This window comes from Hylobates moloch, unplaced genomic scaffold (assembly GCF_009828535.3).
Source record: "Hylobates moloch isolate HMO894 unplaced genomic scaffold, HMol_V3 SCAFFOLD_8, whole genome shotgun sequence".
In the NCBI taxonomy this organism is placed as follows: domain Eukaryota; kingdom Metazoa; phylum Chordata; class Mammalia; order Primates; family Hylobatidae; genus Hylobates; species Hylobates moloch.
Window position 1 is genome coordinate 4554608 of NW_026652283.1, and position 20092 is coordinate 4574699.

Genomic DNA, 20092 nt, shown 5'->3' on the forward strand with positions numbered 1-20092 from the left:
GAAATACTTGGTCATGCTTTATTGTTTAAGTATTTTTCTGTTGTGCTGTTTTGTCCTTTTTTATTGATTTACAGAATATTTTACATATTCTGTCTACTCATCCTTTGTCAGTTGTATGTGCTGCAAACACCTTCTCCTAGTTGTTGGCTTGTCTGTTTTTTATTTATTTAATTTTTAAAGAGCAGTTTTAGGTTCCCAGAAAAATTCAGCAGAGAAGTACACTTTCCATATACCCCATTCCTCCTTACAGTTTCTCCTATTATTAACATTTTACATTCATGTACAGTTGGCACAATTGATGAACGAAGATTGATACATTATTATTAGCTGATGTTCATAGTTTACATTAGAGTTCCTCCTTTGTGTTGTACATTCTAGGAGTTTGACAAAGGCATAATGTCATTTGTCTACTATTATAGGATGATACCAGATAGTTTCACTGACCTAAAAATACCCCATTGTCCATCTATTCATCCTTTCCCCCCACAACAAAATCCCTGGCAACCACTCTTTATACTGTCTCCTTAGTTTTGCCTTTTCTAGAATACTGTATAGTTGGAATCACGCAGTATGTTGCCTTTTCAGATGGCTTTTTTCATTTAGCAGTAATGTCCTCCACGTCTTTTCATGGCTTGATAGCTTATTTCCCTTTATCAGTGAATAATACTGCACTGTATGGATGTACCAGTTTGTTTATCCATTCACTGACTGAAGGACAATTTGGTTGCTTCCAATTTTTTAGCAGTTATAAATAAATCTGCTATAAGCATTCATGTGCAGGTTTTTATGTGGACATACTTTTTTTAGTTCATTTGGGTGAAACAAGGAGCATGATTGCTGGATTATACATTAAGGCTATATTTAGCTTCATAAGAAACTGCCACACTGTTTTCCAAACAAGCTGTACCATTCTGCCTTCCCATCAACAATGAATAAGACTTCTTGTTATGCCACCTCCTTGCCAGCATTTGGTGTTGTCAAAATGTGGTTTGGGACGTTCTAGTAGGTGTGTAGTGGCATCTCATTGTTTTAATTTGCAATTGCATAATAACGTAATATTGAGCATCTTTTCATATGCATATTTGACATCTATATATCTTATTTGGAGAGCTGGTGTTTATTCAGATATTTTGCTAATTTGTAATTGGATTGCTTTCTTATTGTTGAATTTTAAGAGTTCTTTGTATACTTAGACACAATCCCTTCTCAGATATGTGTTTTGCACATATTTTCTACCAGTCTGTGGTTTCTCTTTTCGTTTTCTTAACAAAGTCTTTTGCAAAGAAGTTTTAATTTTAATGAAGCCCAGCCTGATCATGCTTTTTTATTGTAGCTAAAAAGTCATTACTGAACTGGAGGTCACCTAGATTTTCTTCTGTGTCACCTTCTAGAAGTTTTATAGTTTCGTGATTTCCATTTAGGTCTATGAGCCATTTGGAGTTAATCTTTGTGGAAGGTATAAGTTCTGTGTCTAGATTAATTTTTTTATGTGGCTGTCCAATTGTGCCAGCACTGTTTTTGTTTGTTTGTTTGTGATAGGTCTTGCTACATTTCCCAGGCTGGTCTCAAACTCATGACCTCAAGTGATCCTCTGGCCTCAGCCTCCTTGAGTAATTGGGACTACAGGTGTGCATCACCATGCTGGGCTTAGTGCTATTTGTTGAAGAGATGCCTTTCTCCATGGAATTGGTTTTGCTCCTTTGTCAATGATCAGTTGACTATGTTTGTCAGCTTGGGTCTATTTATGGGGCCTCTGTTTGTTCCATTGAACTATTTGTCTAATCTTTCTTCAGTGCCACACTGTCTTGATTGCTGTAGCTTTATAGTAAGTCTCGAGGTTGGGTCATCAGTCCTCTAACTTTGCAGTTCTTTAGTTTTGTGTTGGCTATTCTAGGTCTTTTCGTTTCCCATATGAATTTTAGAATCAGTTTGTTGAAGTCCATAAAATAACTTGCTGGGATTCTGATTGGGATTGTGTTGAATCTACAGACTACGTTGGGAAGAACTAATATCTTAATGATATTTAATCTTCCTATCATGAACATGGAAAATATCTCAATTTATTTAGATCCTCTTTGATTTCTTCAATTAGAGTTTTGTAGTTTTTCTCAGATAGATCTCATACATATTTTGTCATATTTATAGTTAAGTATTTCAATTTCTTGGGAGTGTTAATGTAAATGGTATTGCACTTCTAATTTCAAATTCCAATGGTTCATTTCTGTATATAAGAGAGCAATTGACTTTTGTATATTAATGTCTTTTATCCTGCAGCTTTTATATAATCTTGGGTTTTCTTTTTACTTTATGTTGTTTTTAGATAAACAGAAGTAATTAATTAAAAGCAGGTAAATTTATGGCACGCACTTTTTGTCTTAATAAATCATTCCCTACTCTGAAGTTATACAGGTATTGCCCTCTAAAAGTTTTATGATTTTGCCTTTCATCAGTTCTGAAAAATTCTTCTAGCCATTTTGTCATGATCTCTTTCATACTTTTTCTCTTCTTCTGAAACTCAAATTAAACGTATGTTAAACCTTGTTTCATCCTCTACGTCTGTAATCTCTGACCAGATTTTTTATCTCTTTGTCTCTCTGTGCTGTTTGCTGATTAATTTCTTCAAACCTGTCTTTTCCAGTTCATCCATGCTCTCTTTGGCTGTGTATAATATGTTATTAAGCCCATTCATTCAGTTTTTAATTTCAACTGTTATATTTTTTAGTTTTGAAAGTTCTAATTTGTTCGTTTTTAAATCTGTTCTGTTATTTGCATGGAGTCTTACACTTTACTCACATTTTTAGGCTCTTTAATTTCTTTAAGCAAGTTATGCATAGTTAATTTATAAGTTAATTATAATTATAATTCCAATAGTTGGATATTATATTTGGAAATATAAGTATTTGGAAATATTGGGGGTGATCTGATTCTGGTGTTTATAGTTTTTGCTAATTCTCACCCACGGCACCTTGTTGTCTTGTATCTTTTAACTTTTTACTAGTCTTGTTTTGTGGAAAAGGCAGCTGAGCCTGAGAGAGTATGAATGGTTTGCCAAGGCCACACAGCCAGCAAGTAGCAGAGTAGTGATGCCAGTCAAAATCTGTCTGACTCTGAGGTCTGTGTACCTTTCTCTATCCTGTGAGGCCTAATGACCCTTGACTGATGAACTCTTTTATAAATCATCCCATACGTGATTATCGAGAGCCAAGCGTTGTTTTTGGTGCTGGGATACAAAAATAAACATGCACATCTCCTTCTTTCACAGTATGCACAGTCTAGTGGGAGCACAAACCACAAATGGGCAGGGCACAGTGGCTCATGCCAGCACTTTGGGAAGCCGAGGTGGGTGGATCACGAGGTCAAGAGATTGAGACCATCCTGGCCAACATAGTGAAACCCTGTCTCTACTAAAAATACAAAAATTAGCTGAGCGTGGTGGCGTGCCCTGTAGTCCCAGCTACTCGAGAGGCTGAGGCAGGAGAATCGTTTGAATCTGGGAGGCAGAGGTTGCAGTGAGCTGAGATTGTACCACTGCACTCCAGCCTGGCGACAGAGCGAGATTCCGTCTCAAAATGATAATCATAATCTCATCCTAAATAATAACAACCACAATGTTACAAGTTCAATGTGCTCATTACAGTTTTTCAAATGGATATTACAGTAAATCCATACCCATTAGATAACTCTTTATCTGTGTACTGTACACATTACGTCCCCTTCCTCTGCAGGGTGCTTGCCACCCTCTGGGACACACTGCTCTAGTATTTTGGTCTTCTCCTCCTCACCCTTTCTAGGTGTGAAGTCTCTTCTGATCAGGGCACTGGTGTCCAGGCTGGGTGCCTGTGTTCCACTGGGTGGGTTCCACTATGGCACCTTCAGAGCCACACTCAGGGTGAAAAGACTTGCAGGCAAGGCAATGGCCATTTTCCTTTCTAAGAGCAAGAGTGGCTCGGCTGTTACTCCTTACCATGTCCAGGGTCTCTAGTTAAGATTTTCTTGGAAGAAAAGGCCATATGGATTTTTTTAAAGCACGAACACCATAGGCCAAGCACATCCAGGATGAACACTTTGGGAAAGATCATTTGTTTGGATAATCATCCATTCATACATTCATTGAGTGCTTACTGGAGCCTCTCTTGGCTCTTCCCAGCTTAGGGGTCAGGAGAGCTGGCCTCAAGCATAGTTTGTTTATTGTAATGTAACAAAAATATGCAGTGTGGGATGAAGCCATGCCAAGCACTGTTCCTATTTTCTTCCACTTGATCCAGGTTGGAAGCAAACCTTCGGTTCAAGTCCAGAAGCCAACTTCCAATATCAAGAACTCCAGAATGACCCAAGTCTTTCATAAGGTAGGGAGTGATGGTCAGTTCCTTTTCTCTAGGAGAGAATGAGGAGAGGTGAGTGGCCAGGGTAGCTGTGAACAGGCAGTTTTGGCCAGTTTATCACAGCATGTATCATAACATGATGACAGCACTCTATCCACATCACCACGCCCCATCTCCACATGATTTTTTAAAATGTTTTTAATTTTTGTGGGTATATAGTAGGTGCATATATTTATGGGATACATGAGATGTTTTGATATAGATATGCAATGTGTAATAATCACATCATGGATAATGGGGTATTCGTCCCCTCAAACATTTATCCTTTGTGTTACATACAATAAAATACAATTAAATTACTATTGACTACAGTCACCCTGTTGTGCTATCAAACACGAGGTCTTATTCAGTCTATGTTTTTGTACCCATTAACCATCCCCATCTCTCCCCTGACCACTACCCTTCCCAGCCTCTGACAACCATCCTTTTAATCTCTATCTCCCTTGATCCAATTGTTTGGATTTTTAGATCCCACAAATAAGTGAGAACATGTGATATTTCTCTTCCTGTGCCTGGCTTATCTCCCTTGGCATAATGATCTCTAGTTCTATCCATATTGCTGCAGATGACAGGTTCTCATTCTTTTTTATGACTGAATAGTATTCCATTGTGTTTAAGTATCACATTTTCTTTATTCATTCATCTGTTGATGGATACTTCGGTTGTTTCCAAATTTTAGCTATTGTGACCGCTCTCCTGATTAATCAGTCAATCAATCCGTGCAGGAGGGCAGGGATCCAAGTGAGTAGGTCAAGTCAATAATGTAGTCACAGAGGAGATGGAAGCTTATGTTGCACTGAGGAAGATTTGTGTGATATGACAGGAAGAACTTCCCTGCGTTAGGGTGGTAAGATATTGGAGTAATAATAATACTGGCCAGCACTTACAGAATGCTCTCTATATATTGAGTCACTTACCTCACAAAAGCCTTATGAGGTAGGCCCCATTGTTGTTCCCATGGTAGTGATGAAATAATTGAGGTTTCGAGAAAGAGTCAATGCGAGCTGTTGAAAGCCTGCAGCTAGTAAGTAGTAGAGCAGGGACTCAAACCCAGAGCCCGCGTGGCTGTTGACTCTGCTGCTCTGGAATCTGCATTTCTTGCCAAGAACTTTAAGAATAGGTTTATGTCCAGATTGGGGTTAGGCTCATTCTCGTTGGGGGATTGGGAAGGGAAACGTTTTCTTGCCCAAGGCTTTTGTAACGTATGCAATTTCTCCTTCTACAGAACACCAGTGTTACTTCACTCCCCTTTGTGGACACCAAGGGGAAGAAGAATACGGTAAGCTTCCCACACATTAGCAAGAAAGTCCTGCTGCAGTCATCCCTGCTGTATCAGGTGAGCGCAGACGGACTGGACCCTGAGAAGGCAGTTGAAAGACCTGGTTTTAGTCCAAAGCCAGTTTTAGAAAGGCCGAGGATGGTGGGGAAAAGCACAGTATCCGCTGAAGAGGTGGGTTCTAGTCCTGTTCTCGTTCTTTACAATGACTATAAGCTTGAGCGAATAAGTCCTTGACCTTTTCTTAGCTACAAAATGGGCCCTCTCTAGAGCTGTCAGGAGGATTCATTGAGAAAAGGAAAAATGAAGTGCTGGTGCATAAAAGGTGGAACCATACAAAATATTAGTTTCCTCCCATGTCCTCCTACTTCTTTTGTGTAGGGACCAAATGAGATCATATGTGGGAAAGTGCCAGGTGAAAGAGGTGTCACACACACAGAAGTCCACGTGCTCCTGGGCAAGTCACTCTGTCTAGTTGGGAACTCACCTTCTTAAGAGCAGCAGTGAAAAACTGTTCCCATCTCTTCCTATAGTGAGATGTTGCTGGGGTTGTCAGCGGCATACTGTAAGGTACAGGGGTCTCCCCAGGATTACTGTGAGTCAGACAGGCGCTTCCTTTGGGAGAGAGGTGGGGAGAACCTACTGTCTCTTAATCGCTGTTTTCTCCCTGGAGAGGTAGGTAAAGAGCCTGGCTGAGGGTGGGTGTCTTTGGTTAAATAAATGGTTTGTGGCCCCCAGGAGAGTCCTAAGTAGTTATTTATTGCAAACCTCTTTTCCTGGACAGGAGAATCAAGCTCACAATCAGATGCCGGCCTCAGAGCTCAAGGCTTCAGAAATACCTTTCCACCCTAGCATTCAAACCCACGATCCCAAGGCAGAGGAGAAGTCACCAAAGAAGCACAAGCTGCCTCTGACAGCGGCAGGTATGCCTTTGGAGCAGTAGCAGGGTGGCGGGGTGGTTATGGAAGGTCAGGGTGTTAAGAGCTAAGCTGTGCTGGAGTGAGCTAAGCTGCCAGGTGTCAGAGTAGTCAATGAAGGCAGGGAGCCAAGAGGAAAGTAAAAGTTAAGCGTTGAACCTCTGACTGTGGTAGTATAAGCAAGAGGCTGAATAGGAGGCTGAATTTCCCCCATGGAGTGGCTCTGGGCAAGGGCGGGATGTACCAATGCAGACAGAAGGAAGTGTCTCATTTGCTTAAGGAGCCCAGACAAAAGGCTCCTGTCATTTTATGGACCTAGGGGCCAGGGGGAAGGCATTGAGAGAGTGGAAGGGCTGGAAGTGGAAAGGTACTGAATACTGAGAGCAGCGCAAAGGGTGCTGAAGCTTGCTCCTTCCTCTTGATAAGGAGGTGTTGGAGAGGAGCCTCTGTAGGGGGATCTTAATTAGAAACGTAGACATGTGGAAGAGCACGGCCAGCCAGGGGTTTCAGTCCTTGGCTGTAGCTTCCTCCAGAGACTGCAATGCATTGGCTGTGCACCAGCTCTGGTGCAGGGAGGGCAGCTTTGCCCGTGAAGCTTGCCAGGTGAAGCCTTTGTGGATTGCCTTGTTGTCAGGCCTGAAAGGTTACACATGGGTTTTTGGCCAGTAGCTAGACTTCTAATGGGGTTCAGAGACTCGTAACCTACTAGGATGCAAAGGAAGGGAACCCAAATCCACCGAGCATCCACTATGTGTGCCATCATCAGATGCTTTACAGCTGTTCCACCACAGCTTAGAAACGGAAATTGGTGCTTGTTGTTCTTAAACAACTCCAGGAACTATGCATGAAGAGATAATTTCAGTCCTGAGCTAGTTCTGCCTTTACAGAGCTGCTATCTGCCCCCCTGCTATCTTATGCTTTGGCTCTGTCCTCTGGGCAAAGAACATGCCTTATTCAGCTTCTACCTGACTGCCCTTCACATATATGAAAACAGAAGTCTTGTCCCCTATAAGTCTTTTTCTTTTTCCTTGCAGTTTCCTCTCTAACGCTTCAGCAGTTTGTCAAATAATATGGTGCCCCCGGTCCTAATCCTAGTTCCTTTTCTCTGAAATGCTCTAGTTCATCAGTTACTGTGAATTTTACCCCTGACCATGCACCAGAGCGCCGATGCGATCTGGCCGGTGTAGAGAAGTCCTAACTCATAATCTCTCCTCGCAATCTGAGGTCCTTCCTGATTCAGCTGCAGATTTGAGCGTGAAGCCTCCCGGGCCTTTAATGTTGCCTTTATGTTACCTGTCTGGCCCTGCAGACATGACAGTTCTCAAAGCCTCTCAAGACAGACTAATTATAGCTTAATTCCACATTAACTTGGGCGACTTGCCACCTAAACTATATACTATTGTTGACACTAATTTTACTCCTGGGATTTTTACCCGCGCTGCTCTAACCCCCAGGTGTTTGGGGACTGAGCTCTCCCTTTCCCTGTCCTTGTGTGCTTTTCTTGATTTGTTGAAATGAATACAAGACCTTGACATTTATCCTTGTCATACTTCCATCTCGTGAGATGCCAGATGCAGGGTCCTCAGTGAGCCACCCAGCTGGGGAACAGGCTGATGGCTCGTGACCTGGAAGGGATGCCATCGTTTGCATCCGGGGCGAATCCCACGCTGCCTCAGCTTAACTCACAACTGTAGTGTTTTTCACACAGAGGCCCTAAAGCTTTTTAAGAACCAGCTGTCTCCATATGAGCAAAGTGAAATCCTGGGCTACGCGGAGCTGTGGTTCCTGGGGCTTGAAGCCAAGAAGCTCGACATGGCTCCTGAGAAATTCAGCAAGACGAGTTTTGATGATGAGCATGGCTCCTATCTGAAGGTGATGGGGGTGGGGGCCATGGGAACCTGCAGGGGCCCGGGGACAAGAGGTAGTCTAGAAAGGAAAAAAGCAGGGGTATTTTGTAGTATTTGGTGCTGATATGTTGGAGGCTAGATGTCCTGAAGTATTCTCGCAGTGCCAAACCAAAGAAATACCATGTTTGACAATGGGGAAACATGCAATTTAGTATGCAACATACTCTACGAATGGAAGACTGATTTTCCCCCAGGCGTAGCTGGGGTGGCCGGTTTGCAACCTGGGTGAGCTCCCCACAGGTTCCTTCCCTGAATAGCCCACTGCAAAAGGCCAGACTGAAATAAGGAGCAATTTTCCCAACTTTCCCTTTTTTGTCTCTTCAATACAAGCCCCATACATGGACTCTTTTCTATTTTATAGTAGATGTCACTTCCCCCACAGACAAAAAAGCTTTTGTCACTGTAGATCCTGGTGCATAGAGCTTAATTTCATTCTGTTTTTAAGAAATTGATCCCAACAGCTCCTCTTCCTCCTCCTCTTCTGACTGCAGCCCTTGGCTTCCCCAGGACAGTGCCTCTTCCCAGCCTGAAGGTGAAAGCTGAGCAGTGATTCCCAGGGCTGAGCATGTTGGGATGTGTGCTGCTTAGTCCACTAGGCTGTGGGCTGTCAGGAAGTTCCTCTTCGGAACATTTCATTGCAGCTTGGATTTAAGATACAAGATGAGTCTGATGGCTCATAGAAGAGGCAGGTTTTACTAATAGCATTTAGGGCCGTGTTCGCCTAGCATGACTATGAACACAAACCACTTGGAGGATCTTGTTAAAACGCAAGTTCTTATCCAGCAGGTGATGCCTGTGCTGCTGATCCTTGGACCACACTTTGAGAAGCAAGGATTTCGTTTCTGTCACACAGCTGCCTTCTAGAGCCCGGGTTTTCAGTATTTTCGGTCAAGCATCCCTTTGGGAGCCTGATAAAAGCTATAGGTCCTCATCTCAGAAAAGACAACCTGCGCATACGTAAAATTATAGGGGGTTAGTGGATCCTAGTTTAGGAATCTCCAATATAAATATGTATATATATTTTTTGAGATGGAGTTGCCCAGGCTGGAGTGCAGTGGTGTGATCACGGCTCACTGCAAACTCCACCTCCTGGGTTCAGGCGATTCTCTTGCTTCAGCCTCCAGAGTAGTAGGGATTACAGGTGCCCGCCACCACGCCTGGCTGATTTTGTATTTTTAGTAGAGGCAGGGTTTCACTGTGTTGGCCAGGCTGGCCTCAAACTCCTGACCTCAGGCGATCCATCTGTCTTGGCCTCCCGAAGGGCTGGGATTACAGGTGTGAGCCACTGTGCCCAGCTGGGAATCTCCAGTATAAATCCTAACTCTCATTCAGCTAGACCTCCTCAACCCCTCCCTCCCTGCTCCCTCCTCTGCTCCACCCTACTTGAGCCTAGGGTCTCTGGGGAATTCCCTAAGGGTGTCAGTACTACTTTTAAGTTAATTCATTGGAACTCAGTTCTTCAGTCTCAAATCTTAGAAAAGCCTTTTTTTTTTTTTTTTTTGTGTGTGGGGCATTGTGGGGAAGAAAGGGACCATGTGTGTTCTCTGTAAGCTCAGAATCACCATTCTTATTGCATTCCAGTACACACACAAATACATACTGCACGCAGCCAAATTCCCAAGCAAGCAGCATAGCTGCATTCTCACTTTATTTTGTCAACAAATGTTAATTGAATGCCTATGTATTGATAATCTATCACAAACTTGGGCATCTACTAGACTCTGGAAATATAAAGGAAGCCATCACAAATGAATACAAAATGGTTCTTGCTTTCAAGTAACCATAATCAATGTCAAAGTTGACATGCGGACGAACAATTATGACACAAAGTGGTAGTATGCAGAAGGCAAGCACACATGCTAAGAAAACACATATGTAATTTTATAGCAACATGTGTGTGGATCCTGTCCCTGTCCTTTTCCCATACATTCTCATGACAGACCTTACAAGTAGACTAACCTACATCCATAGATCAGGAAAGTTGTACATGTTCAATTCAGTCTTGATTCCTCCTGTATGAACAGACCCCCCAGCGCATATTCTCAAGCACATCCTGAGGACTTGTAAACGAACACTTAATCCTTCACCTCTCCCAAACTCATGAGTGTAACACTAGAAATTAGAGACCCACAGAGCTTGAGGACCTTAGAGATAATCTTATCCAGCATCTTCACTTTACAGACAACAGCACTGCAGCTCAGAACGGATAAATTGCTTGGCTAAAGCTGAAGTCTTTTTAATAGAACATTTTCTGTGGTTTTGATTAACCCCCTGCTCCCTAGTTTCCAGCATAGGGAGAGACATGGGTGATTCTGGCTCTTGAAATATTTCTCTTCACCAAGAAAAGTCCAAGTTCTGTATTGCTAACTCCAGGATAGGATTAAATCCCAGTAAGCCCAAAGGAGAACCAAATTTGGCCAGGAAGAGGCAGAGGAGAACTAACGCCTTCTCTAATTGATAGAGACACATCAGGGGTCAGAAATAAAACTTTCCCCAAACCAGAGATGCTGCTTAACTTCAAGACTCATAAAATGTCCAAACTGAAAGGGACTTTCAGGGCCACTTTGTCCAACCCTCTTACTTTATAGGTCCTAAAACATGCAGAAAACTAGAGGATTAGAACTAGAACTACAATACTGGGACTAGATCCCAAGTTTCCTAAAACCATCCAATGTTCTTTGTGCTGCTTGACATGGATCAAGCCTGTGGGACTTTCCCTGGCACCACATGGGTGGCCCAGAATCCAGGCAACAAGCTCCCCATTGCAGTCACAATGAGATGAGGGCGAGAGTTGCACAAGTGCCCAGTGTAGTTAGAAAATTCCTCCAGGAGTGAGCCATAATCTGGGGATAGGTATGCCAGGGCCATGTGCCAGGAAGGCCTGGGAGCCCACGGCTTTGCTCTTCACCTCCGGCCTGGCTTCCACAGGTCCTGCATGATCACATTGCCTACCGCTATGAAGTTCTGGAGATGATCGGGAAGGGGTCCTTTGGACAGGTGGCCAAGTGCTTGGATCACAAAAACAATGAGCTGGTGGCCCTGAAAATCATCAGGAACAAGAAGAGGTGTGGCTTGGGGGACGACGTAGGCCACAAAGGAGGGACTGCCTGACTCTGGCCCCTGCAGAATGCCAGCCTTTCCTGACTGTGCCTCTCCCTCCGATCTTCCCTTTTGTTCTCCCTTTTCTCTTTCTACCCGTCTGATTCCATGAGGGGGCAAAGAGGAGGTGAGAGTGTGGCGTTTTTAGTGCTTCCTGCCACTAGACAGTCTTGGGGTCATGGGGAGGGGCTGACTGCTGCAGTGGGACCTGACACTGATGTTTCTGTCCCCATTTCCCACCCTGCCTGCCACTCCCCATCACCTCAGATTTCACCAGCAGGCCCTGACGGAGGTGAAGATCCTGGAAGCTCTCAGAAAGAAGGACAAAGACAACACCTACAATGTGGTGCATATGAAGGACTTTTTCTACTTTCGCAATCACTTCTGCATCACCTTTGAGCTCCTGGGGTCAGCTGCCTTTTCTTCTTAACTCATTTTCTCTGGAAAAGTTACCTAAGTGATAGTGTTTGAGGTCAGAACACTAGATTTTTGTGGATGTGAATATTTAATAACTAGAATGGACATGACAGTCACTCAGTTATCCAGAATGCCCAAGAGCAAGGAGGCTGGGATGAAAGCAGGCCATCTTGTTATGCCTGTCACCTGCCAGCATACCTGTGATATACTTCCCTGGTGCTGGGTACTGAGCCAGGTGACATGACCAAAACAAGGCCTCTTTCCTCAAGAGCTAAACTGAAGTAGTCAACAAGGACATTTCTTTGTTTGCGATCATTTTCCACACTCATTGGCTTTCTGGCCTGATCGTGCAGAGGCTGAAACCCAAAGGAACAGGCAGCTGGCTGCTCAGAGTGGGAAAAGGGTTTTGATTTTGAGTAAATAAGGACAAGAGCACATATTTTTGGTAAGAGAGCAGAGCCTGACTTAAATAGATTGGCATGGCCTGGCTGAATATTGGAGCTGACAAGGCATGCTAATTGCAAGGGCATGCTAATTTGATTATTTTTCTCTCTGGGAAGACCATCTGATGCAATTTGTATAAAACTAGAAACCCAGAATGCATTTAGCAAAGGAGAATAATGAGGGGTGAGCTCTCAGAGTGTTACTGGATTCAGCAAGCTGGTAGCTCTGTGCCCCCATGACACCATTGCTGATGGTGAAATTCTAGGAACCAGCTACATTTGAATTAGCAGGTAAGGTGACACTCTCCTCACCATTTCTGGTTATTACAAAGCGTGGTCGAGTCTCTGATGTGCAGAGGTAAATTATCTTCTCTGTGGCCAAACGGACAGCTCAGTCTGCCTTTCTTGGCCGTGAGTCACAGTGCACAGTGAGGATGTCATGGTGCTTAAAAGAGCTCTGGGAGGTCAGAGGGCCAGGGGTGTGCAGGGGGAGTCCAAAGCCCAGAGAGATGAGGCAGTTGCCCAGGTGGCTAGGCAGGATGGGGCCAGAGCCAAGACTCACTTCTCCATTGCAGCCCTCAAGAATGAATGGTGGCTGGGCCTGGTGGCTCGCGCCTGTAATCCCAGCACTTTGGGAGGCCGAGGCGAGTGGATCACTTGAAGTCAGGAGTTCGAGACCAGCCTGGCCAACATGGTGAAACCCCATCTCTGCTAAAGACACATCTGTACTAAAAACCCCATTTCACTAAAAACCTTATCTCTACTAAAAATAGCTGGGCGTGGTGGTGCGTGCCTGTGATCCCAGCTACTCGAGAGGCTAAGGCAGGAGAATCACTTACATAAGGGAGGCAGAGGTTGCAGTGAGCTGAGATTGTGCCACTGCACTCCAGTTTGGGCAACAGAGCAAGACTCTGTCTCAAACAAACAAACAAAAAAGAATGAACGGCTCTGACTGGGTATGGTGACTCACACCTGTAATCTCAGCATTTTGGGAGGCCAAGTTGGGAGGTCACTGGAATCCAAAGTTTGAGACCAGCCTGGACAACATAGCAAGACCCCATCTCTAAAAAAGCATTAAGAATGAGTGGCTTGCTAAATACTACCAAAGCTAGACGATCTTAGAAATGGAAGATGAGGAGGAACCAGCAGAAGTTTGCTGCAGAGCCATTTTGGGGTCATGCTCTTTCCCTTCTCTCCCCATCTCACAGCTTAAACAGTGGTTGCAACTGACAGCTCATAAATAAATGTTTCTTTTTCAAATGCATTGTATTAATATTAGTTTCTAACATTCGTAAGTCTGTAAACTTCATATAATATAGTAGGCTTCTGCCACCCTAGAGAATTTAAGATTCTCTGGCAAAAGCGAGCTTTCATTTCTCAAAAGAACAGCTAGGTGGGACCAAACAGCCACACTTTGGGTGGTGCAGGGGCTCCCTTTGGCCTCAGCCCCCATCTGCCCACTCTCTTGTTCCTTACTTGTCAGGAACCTGATGTCCTTAGACAGCCCTTATTAGGCCTGGGCAGGAGTGGCTGCTTGTTTGAGTGACTGGTGGGCTTCCTGGGTCCCTCCCAAGGGCCTGAGGAACTATGACTATTTCAGAAGTTTGGGCCAACCTCTTAACCCACCTGCATAACAAAGTGCTTCAGTGGCCTTGTCACATAAGGAATGAGGGGACATCTGAGAGTCTGACACAGTTTCACCCTGGGCCCACCGTGATTCAGTGGGAAAGCTGAGTCTATAAGGGCATGAAAGCCCTGCCTCCTGCTCTGAGGCTTGCCCGCTACTAGACAGAAACCAGGTGATACAAGATTGTTTGCAGGTTCAAACTCAGCCTTATATATTTTTTTACACCCATATGCATCACTTTTCCCCTCTTTTCCAGAATCAACTTGTACGAGTTGATGAAGAAGAACAACTTTCAAGGCTTCAATCTGTCGATAGTTCGGCGCTTCACTCTCTCTGTTTTGAAGTGCTTGCAGATGCTTTCTGTAGAGAAAATCATTCACTGTGATCTCAAGCCCGTGAGTACCACCTCCGTCCTCCCACGGAAACACTCTGGAAATACCCATTCTATTCCCTAGACTGTGTAGGAATCACAAACGCCAATCAAATCATTGCCTTTGACTTTTTTTTTTTTTTTTTTTTTGGTGCTCTACTGTCATAGCAGTATGTCAATGGAGGGCATTTAATGGGAATGTCGAACAAATTCAATCAATGGCATTTCTAAGGCCATGCAAGCAAGGCCTAGAACCAGGCGCCAAAGAAGATAAAGTCACAATTTTCAGGTGTTGCAGAATCAATAGGGGGAAAGTGACAAAATATATGCAAAAGAAACTCTGCAAAGCAGTGACTATGAGGTCCAAATGAGAAACGCCGACCACAAGTCAAATGGAAAGTCAGAGGGGAGGATGATGGGATTTTGGAGAGGATGTGGGAGGAGGCCCATGGAGGTGGTCATATTTGAACTGGGCCCTGAAGGATGAGGATCATTTACGTAAGCAGAGGGCCTAGGGCAGCATTACCGTAGCTTGACATATTCTTTTCTTCTCTCTAGGAAAATATAGTGCTATACCAAAAGGGCCAAGTCTCTGTTAAAGTCATTGACTTTGGATCAAGCTGTTATGAACACCAGAAAGGTGGGCCCCATGCCAGTCCTATCATCTGAGTTTTCCTGTTGCAATTTCTCTCCCTTCACATACAAGGTCACCTGGCTTCTAGCCTGCGCTCAGCTATCACCACTACCAGTATGATTTTGAACAAGGTGCTTCACTTCTCTGAGCCCAAGTTTCCTCATCTATAATTTAAGAAAGTTGTATCCAAATACTATAAGGGTGCTTTCAAGCTCTCATATTCTATAGATATGGAATTATCAAGAACAGTGAGTCCCAAAACTGACTAGATGTGTATCTGAATTGCTTTGGGCCTCTGAAAAATCGTAGTTTCCAGGGCCTCACCCCGCATGTTCCTAATCCAAATTTCTGGGAAGTAGCTAGGAGTTTGCACTTCAGAAACCACGATCATTCTGAAGTTTGGAATTCACTGCCCCAGATCCTCTAGGTTTTATACTTTTTCAAGCTAGGATCCAAAAAAGTAGCTCTGGAGTACATTTTCACAGCGTTTACTGAACTTTACCTAATATTGTGTTCTTTTGGCTTCTATCAGGTTTGCTATAGAGAACATGTACCATTCAACAGACATTTATGATCTGTTTTGTGTCAGTCACTGTCCTGGGTACCAGGAACAATTAGTGAACATTCCCTGTCCTCAGGTTGCTTACTGTCTAATGTAAGAGACAGAAAGATAAAAATAATATGGTGAATACAATGATTAGAGATATACACAGGCTGTGTTAAAGATACACAACACAGGGACTTTGGGACCAGCTTTTAAGGTGGCAAGGGCTGTCAGAGGAAGCTTCCTGAGGCTGAAGAAAGGACTACTAGATGGATGTTTCCAAATATTAGGTGGATCAATTTTTTTTTCAGGGAAACACATTTACAAGTTTATTAACAAAGAATATAGTAAGAGACACAGATGAAGAGATACACACGGCAAAGTATTGGGAAGCGGTGTGAAGCTTCCATGCCCTCTTGGGGGCGCGCCAACCTCCCAACACCACATTTCCCATACCCTGGAAGCTCTCTGAATCCTGCAGCTTGGGGATTTTTATGAAGGCGTCATCACATAGTCATTGAAGTTATTAACTCAATCTCTAGCCCCTTCCCCCTTCCTAGAAGAAAGGAGTTAGAACTGAAAGTTCCAAGCTTCTAGTCATGGCTTAGTCTTTCTGGCAACCAGCCCCTATTCAGGAGCCCACCAAGAGTCATCTCATTAGAACAAAGACAGTCCTATCACCTAGGAAGTTCCAAAGGATTAGGAGCTCTGTGTCAGAAGCCAGGATAAAAGGTCAATTATTAGAACAAGAGATACATGTAGAACCCCTACCACTCAAGAAGTTAAAAAGGTTTTAGGAGCTCTGTGCCAAAAACTAAGGGTAGAGTCCTATATCTATTTCTTATGATGTCTCACACATGCTCATATACAAGCATGTATATTATTAGTTTGAAGAAAGAAATAAGTCGATGCACCACATACAGTGTTAGCCATTCACTCTCACACATTGTTGGAGGAACTATAAATTCATATTATCTTTTGGGAGGATACTTTTGCATCTTTAATCAAATATTTCACTCTAAACCTTCAAAAATTATAAACTCCCCTCTGAAGAACCTCTCCTACAGATTACAGATGTTCCCATAGAATGTACATCTTCACTACTGCACTGTTAACTAGCACAACATTGGAACCAACCTAAACATCTACAAATGAAGAAGGGTTTAATAAATTAACGCTGTAATACCACGCAGCTATTTGAAAAGAGAGATTTAAATGTAATGGCCTAGACAGATATCCATGATGAAGTAAGTGAAAAAAACTGAATAATGAAACTTTTGACATGTAAATATATAAATATAAGTAAGATATAAAAGGATTTGCACCACACTGTTAAAAGTGGTTGTCACTGGAGATGAGCCTGGAAGAGCTTAGGGTTGAATTTTCGACTTGTGCTTTACCTATAGATCTTTTTTTTAGTAAGGATATGGATGATTTTCAAAATTTTCTCTTGGATTTTCAATTTTTAAAATTTTTTAAATTAAATAATTTGGTGTCTTTAATTTGCTAAAGATTTACATAAGGTTTCTATATGTCTAGTCTTAAGTGAGACCAGTCTGTAGGGTTTGTGTGTGTGTGTATGTATCTTTGTCCTGTTTGAATACCAAAGTTACATCTTGAAAAAATGAATTGATCGTTTTCTATTTTCTGTTCCTTCAAAGTCTGAACAAAATAGGAATCATTTTATTTTCACAAGGCCTCTTAGAACCTCATTGGAAAGTCATCTGCATGTTGCATCTTTTGCGAGGGTTGTTCTTGAACCACTTTTCTGCTTCTTTCATAGGCTGATATCCAGACTCCCTTTTGTAATTAAGTTCAGCTTTCCTATCTGTATGAACTTATTTTTCAGGAAAGTTTTACTTACTGTAGTGTTCATGTCTTCAATCTGCTTTGCTTGCTGAATTCTCCTCATTTCTAAGACCTGCTCTCTTTTCTTTTGCAACCATGCTTTAAATACTATGTCATTCTCCCTCTTTTCTTCTTTCTCTTCTTCTATTTTCTGCTGCTCTTCCTCTCTTTTCAGCTTTTCTCTCTTTTGTTCTCGTTTTTGTAGTTCTTTCTGTTGAGGGGAAAGGCAGTATGTTGAGGTCACTGATGAGATAGGTGCAGACTGTCCTGATTAGATTTCCCATTCCCTTTACTTCGATCTGAGTTGGCAGCAGAGCTTGGACAAGTCTTGTGGTTGAGTGGTGGCTGAGGGATATAAGCCAACGGCTCTCCTGTTGATGAGTGAGTGAAAGCATCAATCTTTGCTGCAGAATCTTCTTTCTTGATGCCACTGACAGAGGAGTTGGAAGATCTGCGTAACAACTGCTGAGGGTCATTTTCTGTACTATTTGCATTATTAATGGGAGGCAAATACCCCTGACTCTTCAATGTCTTGTAAATTCAGAAGTTCAAATTTTCCCTCTCTCTCTACCAGTATCATCCTATCCTTGTTTATTTCACAGCTTCCATTAGTAAGTGACAGGAGCAAATTTTCTTGTCCCAAATCATTGGAAATACATCACTGTGACAGTTTCCCGATGTATTTCTTTCATTTTCAAAATAACTTTTGTAAGTATTAGTGTCTTTTAGTGGAGGAACTTCCAGATCAACTAATTTGTCCTTGAGCTTAAGTTTTCACTCCCTTTTATCATTAATGGGTTCTTGATTCTGTAGAAGCTTGTTAGCTTGCACAATTTTCTCCATAATATATCTCCTTACTTCCTCATCCTCTTCCTCCTCCAAGTCTTTCTGGCTTTCTAGTTTGGACTCCTGGAAAGAGTTTTCACTATCTGAATCTGATATGGGATCCAAAGGTTGAATACTCGATACCGAAATGAAGTCGTTTCTTCTTGGTGAGACCTCATCCCGCAAAGATTTGTCAGGATCAGAAAGCTGTTTGGTGTGTTCTATTACTGTTTCATTCTCTTTTAAGTCTTGGTTAATATTCTCTTTCTTCTCACAAGCCATCTCTATTATGCTGGCATCACTTTTTTCATTTTCATTAGTTAACCCCTCCAGGTCCTTTTCAGACTCATCTTTGTATTCTTCACTTTCTTTTGAATCAGTATCTTTATTTTCATTCATTTTCCTCTCTCCCATCTTTAATATTTCCACTCCGCGTGGTCCTTCCCTTCTCTCCCTCTGTTTCCCTCCTGTCTGTGTAAAATGCGGTGGCTGGGGTCACAGAGATGGCCAGGGGAGTTCTCCTCTCCTCCTCTTTCTAAGTTCTTCACATTGAGGCAGGGGAAACCCTGGCACCTGCCTCCACAGCAGCCAGGACCACACTGCCATGGCAACAGCAGGCCTCTGTGTCCTCCATCTGGGCCTCTCTCTGGCAGATCAATTTTTGAGAACATAAGACCTTTATGTGTTTTATGTATGAATCCTATAAGAAATTCCAGCTAAAAAGTAATGTTTCCCACAAAGAACTTGTATGTTTTCCCTTCTCAGATGTTGAAAGCTGTGTAACTTTTCAGTTTTCATTTATCTTGGCTGCCAAGATGCTCGGAACTGAATTTGTAATTATTTTATCCTTGGTTTCTAGCAGTCATTTCCCCCTTTGCATATTTTCTGACTTCTTTTTTATCTTTATTTTAACTGTGAGGCAGTATCTAATATTGATACTAGAATTGGACTGCCTACTCTCAAATCCCAGCTCTGTCGCTTATAACTGAGTAACCTTGACATTTTAACCTCTGTATGCCTCAGTTTTCTCTTCTTTAAATTGGAGGCAATAATACTACTTGCTTCACAGAATATAAAGGTTGAAAGGGCTTATCTATAAAAGTACTTGGAATCATGCCTGGCACATACTAAACATAATGTAAATACCATTAAATCCATGTCCTAAAATACTCTGTGCATATGTACTTTGCAAAGTACCACAAATACATTTGGGAAGCAGGCAGGGTATAAACATTATTTTTTTTAAATCTCTATTTTGTTTTAAATCACAGAATTATGCTCTGACAATAAGCAATTTAAACAACAGAAAAGTGGTTACAGAATCCCTGCCCCTCCCCAGGTAACCAGAAACCCCAGTTATGTGGAAATAACTACTGTGTTCCATTTCTTCGACTTCAGTGTATTCATCCTCATCTGTTGAGATTTTTCTTTCTATACAATAAGTGCACATGCCATATTGAATATGGACTTTGCACGCTCCCTTTCTAACTTGATATGCCTCTTCCCTTGCGAAGTCACAAGACTCAGAAGCTGTCTACCTCAAATTAATCTGACAGTTTGAAAACTTAGTCTTATATGTGTCTTGCGTTTTGTTCGTTTGTTATAAAGTTGGCTGACTTAAATTCACTTTCCTACAACAATGCTTACGTTGGAGTTCGTTATCAATAAAGCAGGGACAATAACACCTCCTTTATAATCAGATTGCTGTGCAGATTTGATACTGTTATGCGTAATGAGAGTTCTAAGTGCTGGCCTGCTGGACTTCCCTTTCCCTGCCAGCGGGGACGCAGTCTAACTGAGAAG

The 20092-nt window shown here is 42.6% G+C and overlaps 1 protein-coding gene and 1 pseudogene across 12 annotated transcripts in view; one reads left to right on the plus strand and one right to left on the minus strand.

Moving 5' to 3' along the window:
* The window catches only part of DYRK4 (dual specificity tyrosine phosphorylation regulated kinase 4), a 41821-nt gene that overhangs the window by 12675 nt on the left and 9054 nt on the right, over window positions 1–20092 (plus strand). For 4 of the 12 annotated variants that reach the window (XM_058442750.1, XM_058442751.1, XM_058442758.1 and 1 more), the window contains 8 exons: window positions 4266–4346; window positions 5608–5832; window positions 6443–6581; window positions 8284–8447; window positions 11411–11547; window positions 11849–11989; window positions 14325–14463; window positions 14997–15078. In XM_058442750.1, the coding sequence (XP_058298733.1) occupies window positions 4266–4346; window positions 5608–5832; window positions 6443–6581; window positions 8284–8447; window positions 11411–11547; window positions 11849–11989; window positions 14325–14463; window positions 14997–15078 (1108 nt within the window). Of the gene's footprint in view, window positions 1–4265; window positions 4347–5380; window positions 5407–5457; window positions 5503–5607; window positions 5833–6442; window positions 6582–8283; window positions 8448–11410; window positions 11548–11848; window positions 11990–14324; window positions 14464–14996; window positions 15079–20092 lie in introns of those variants that run through there. The other 8 variants (XM_058442753.1, XM_058442754.1, XM_058442755.1 and 5 more) reach the window with 5 other exon arrangements.
* LOC116472557 (coiled-coil domain-containing protein 181-like) lies at window positions 16773–19201 on the minus strand (annotated as a pseudogene).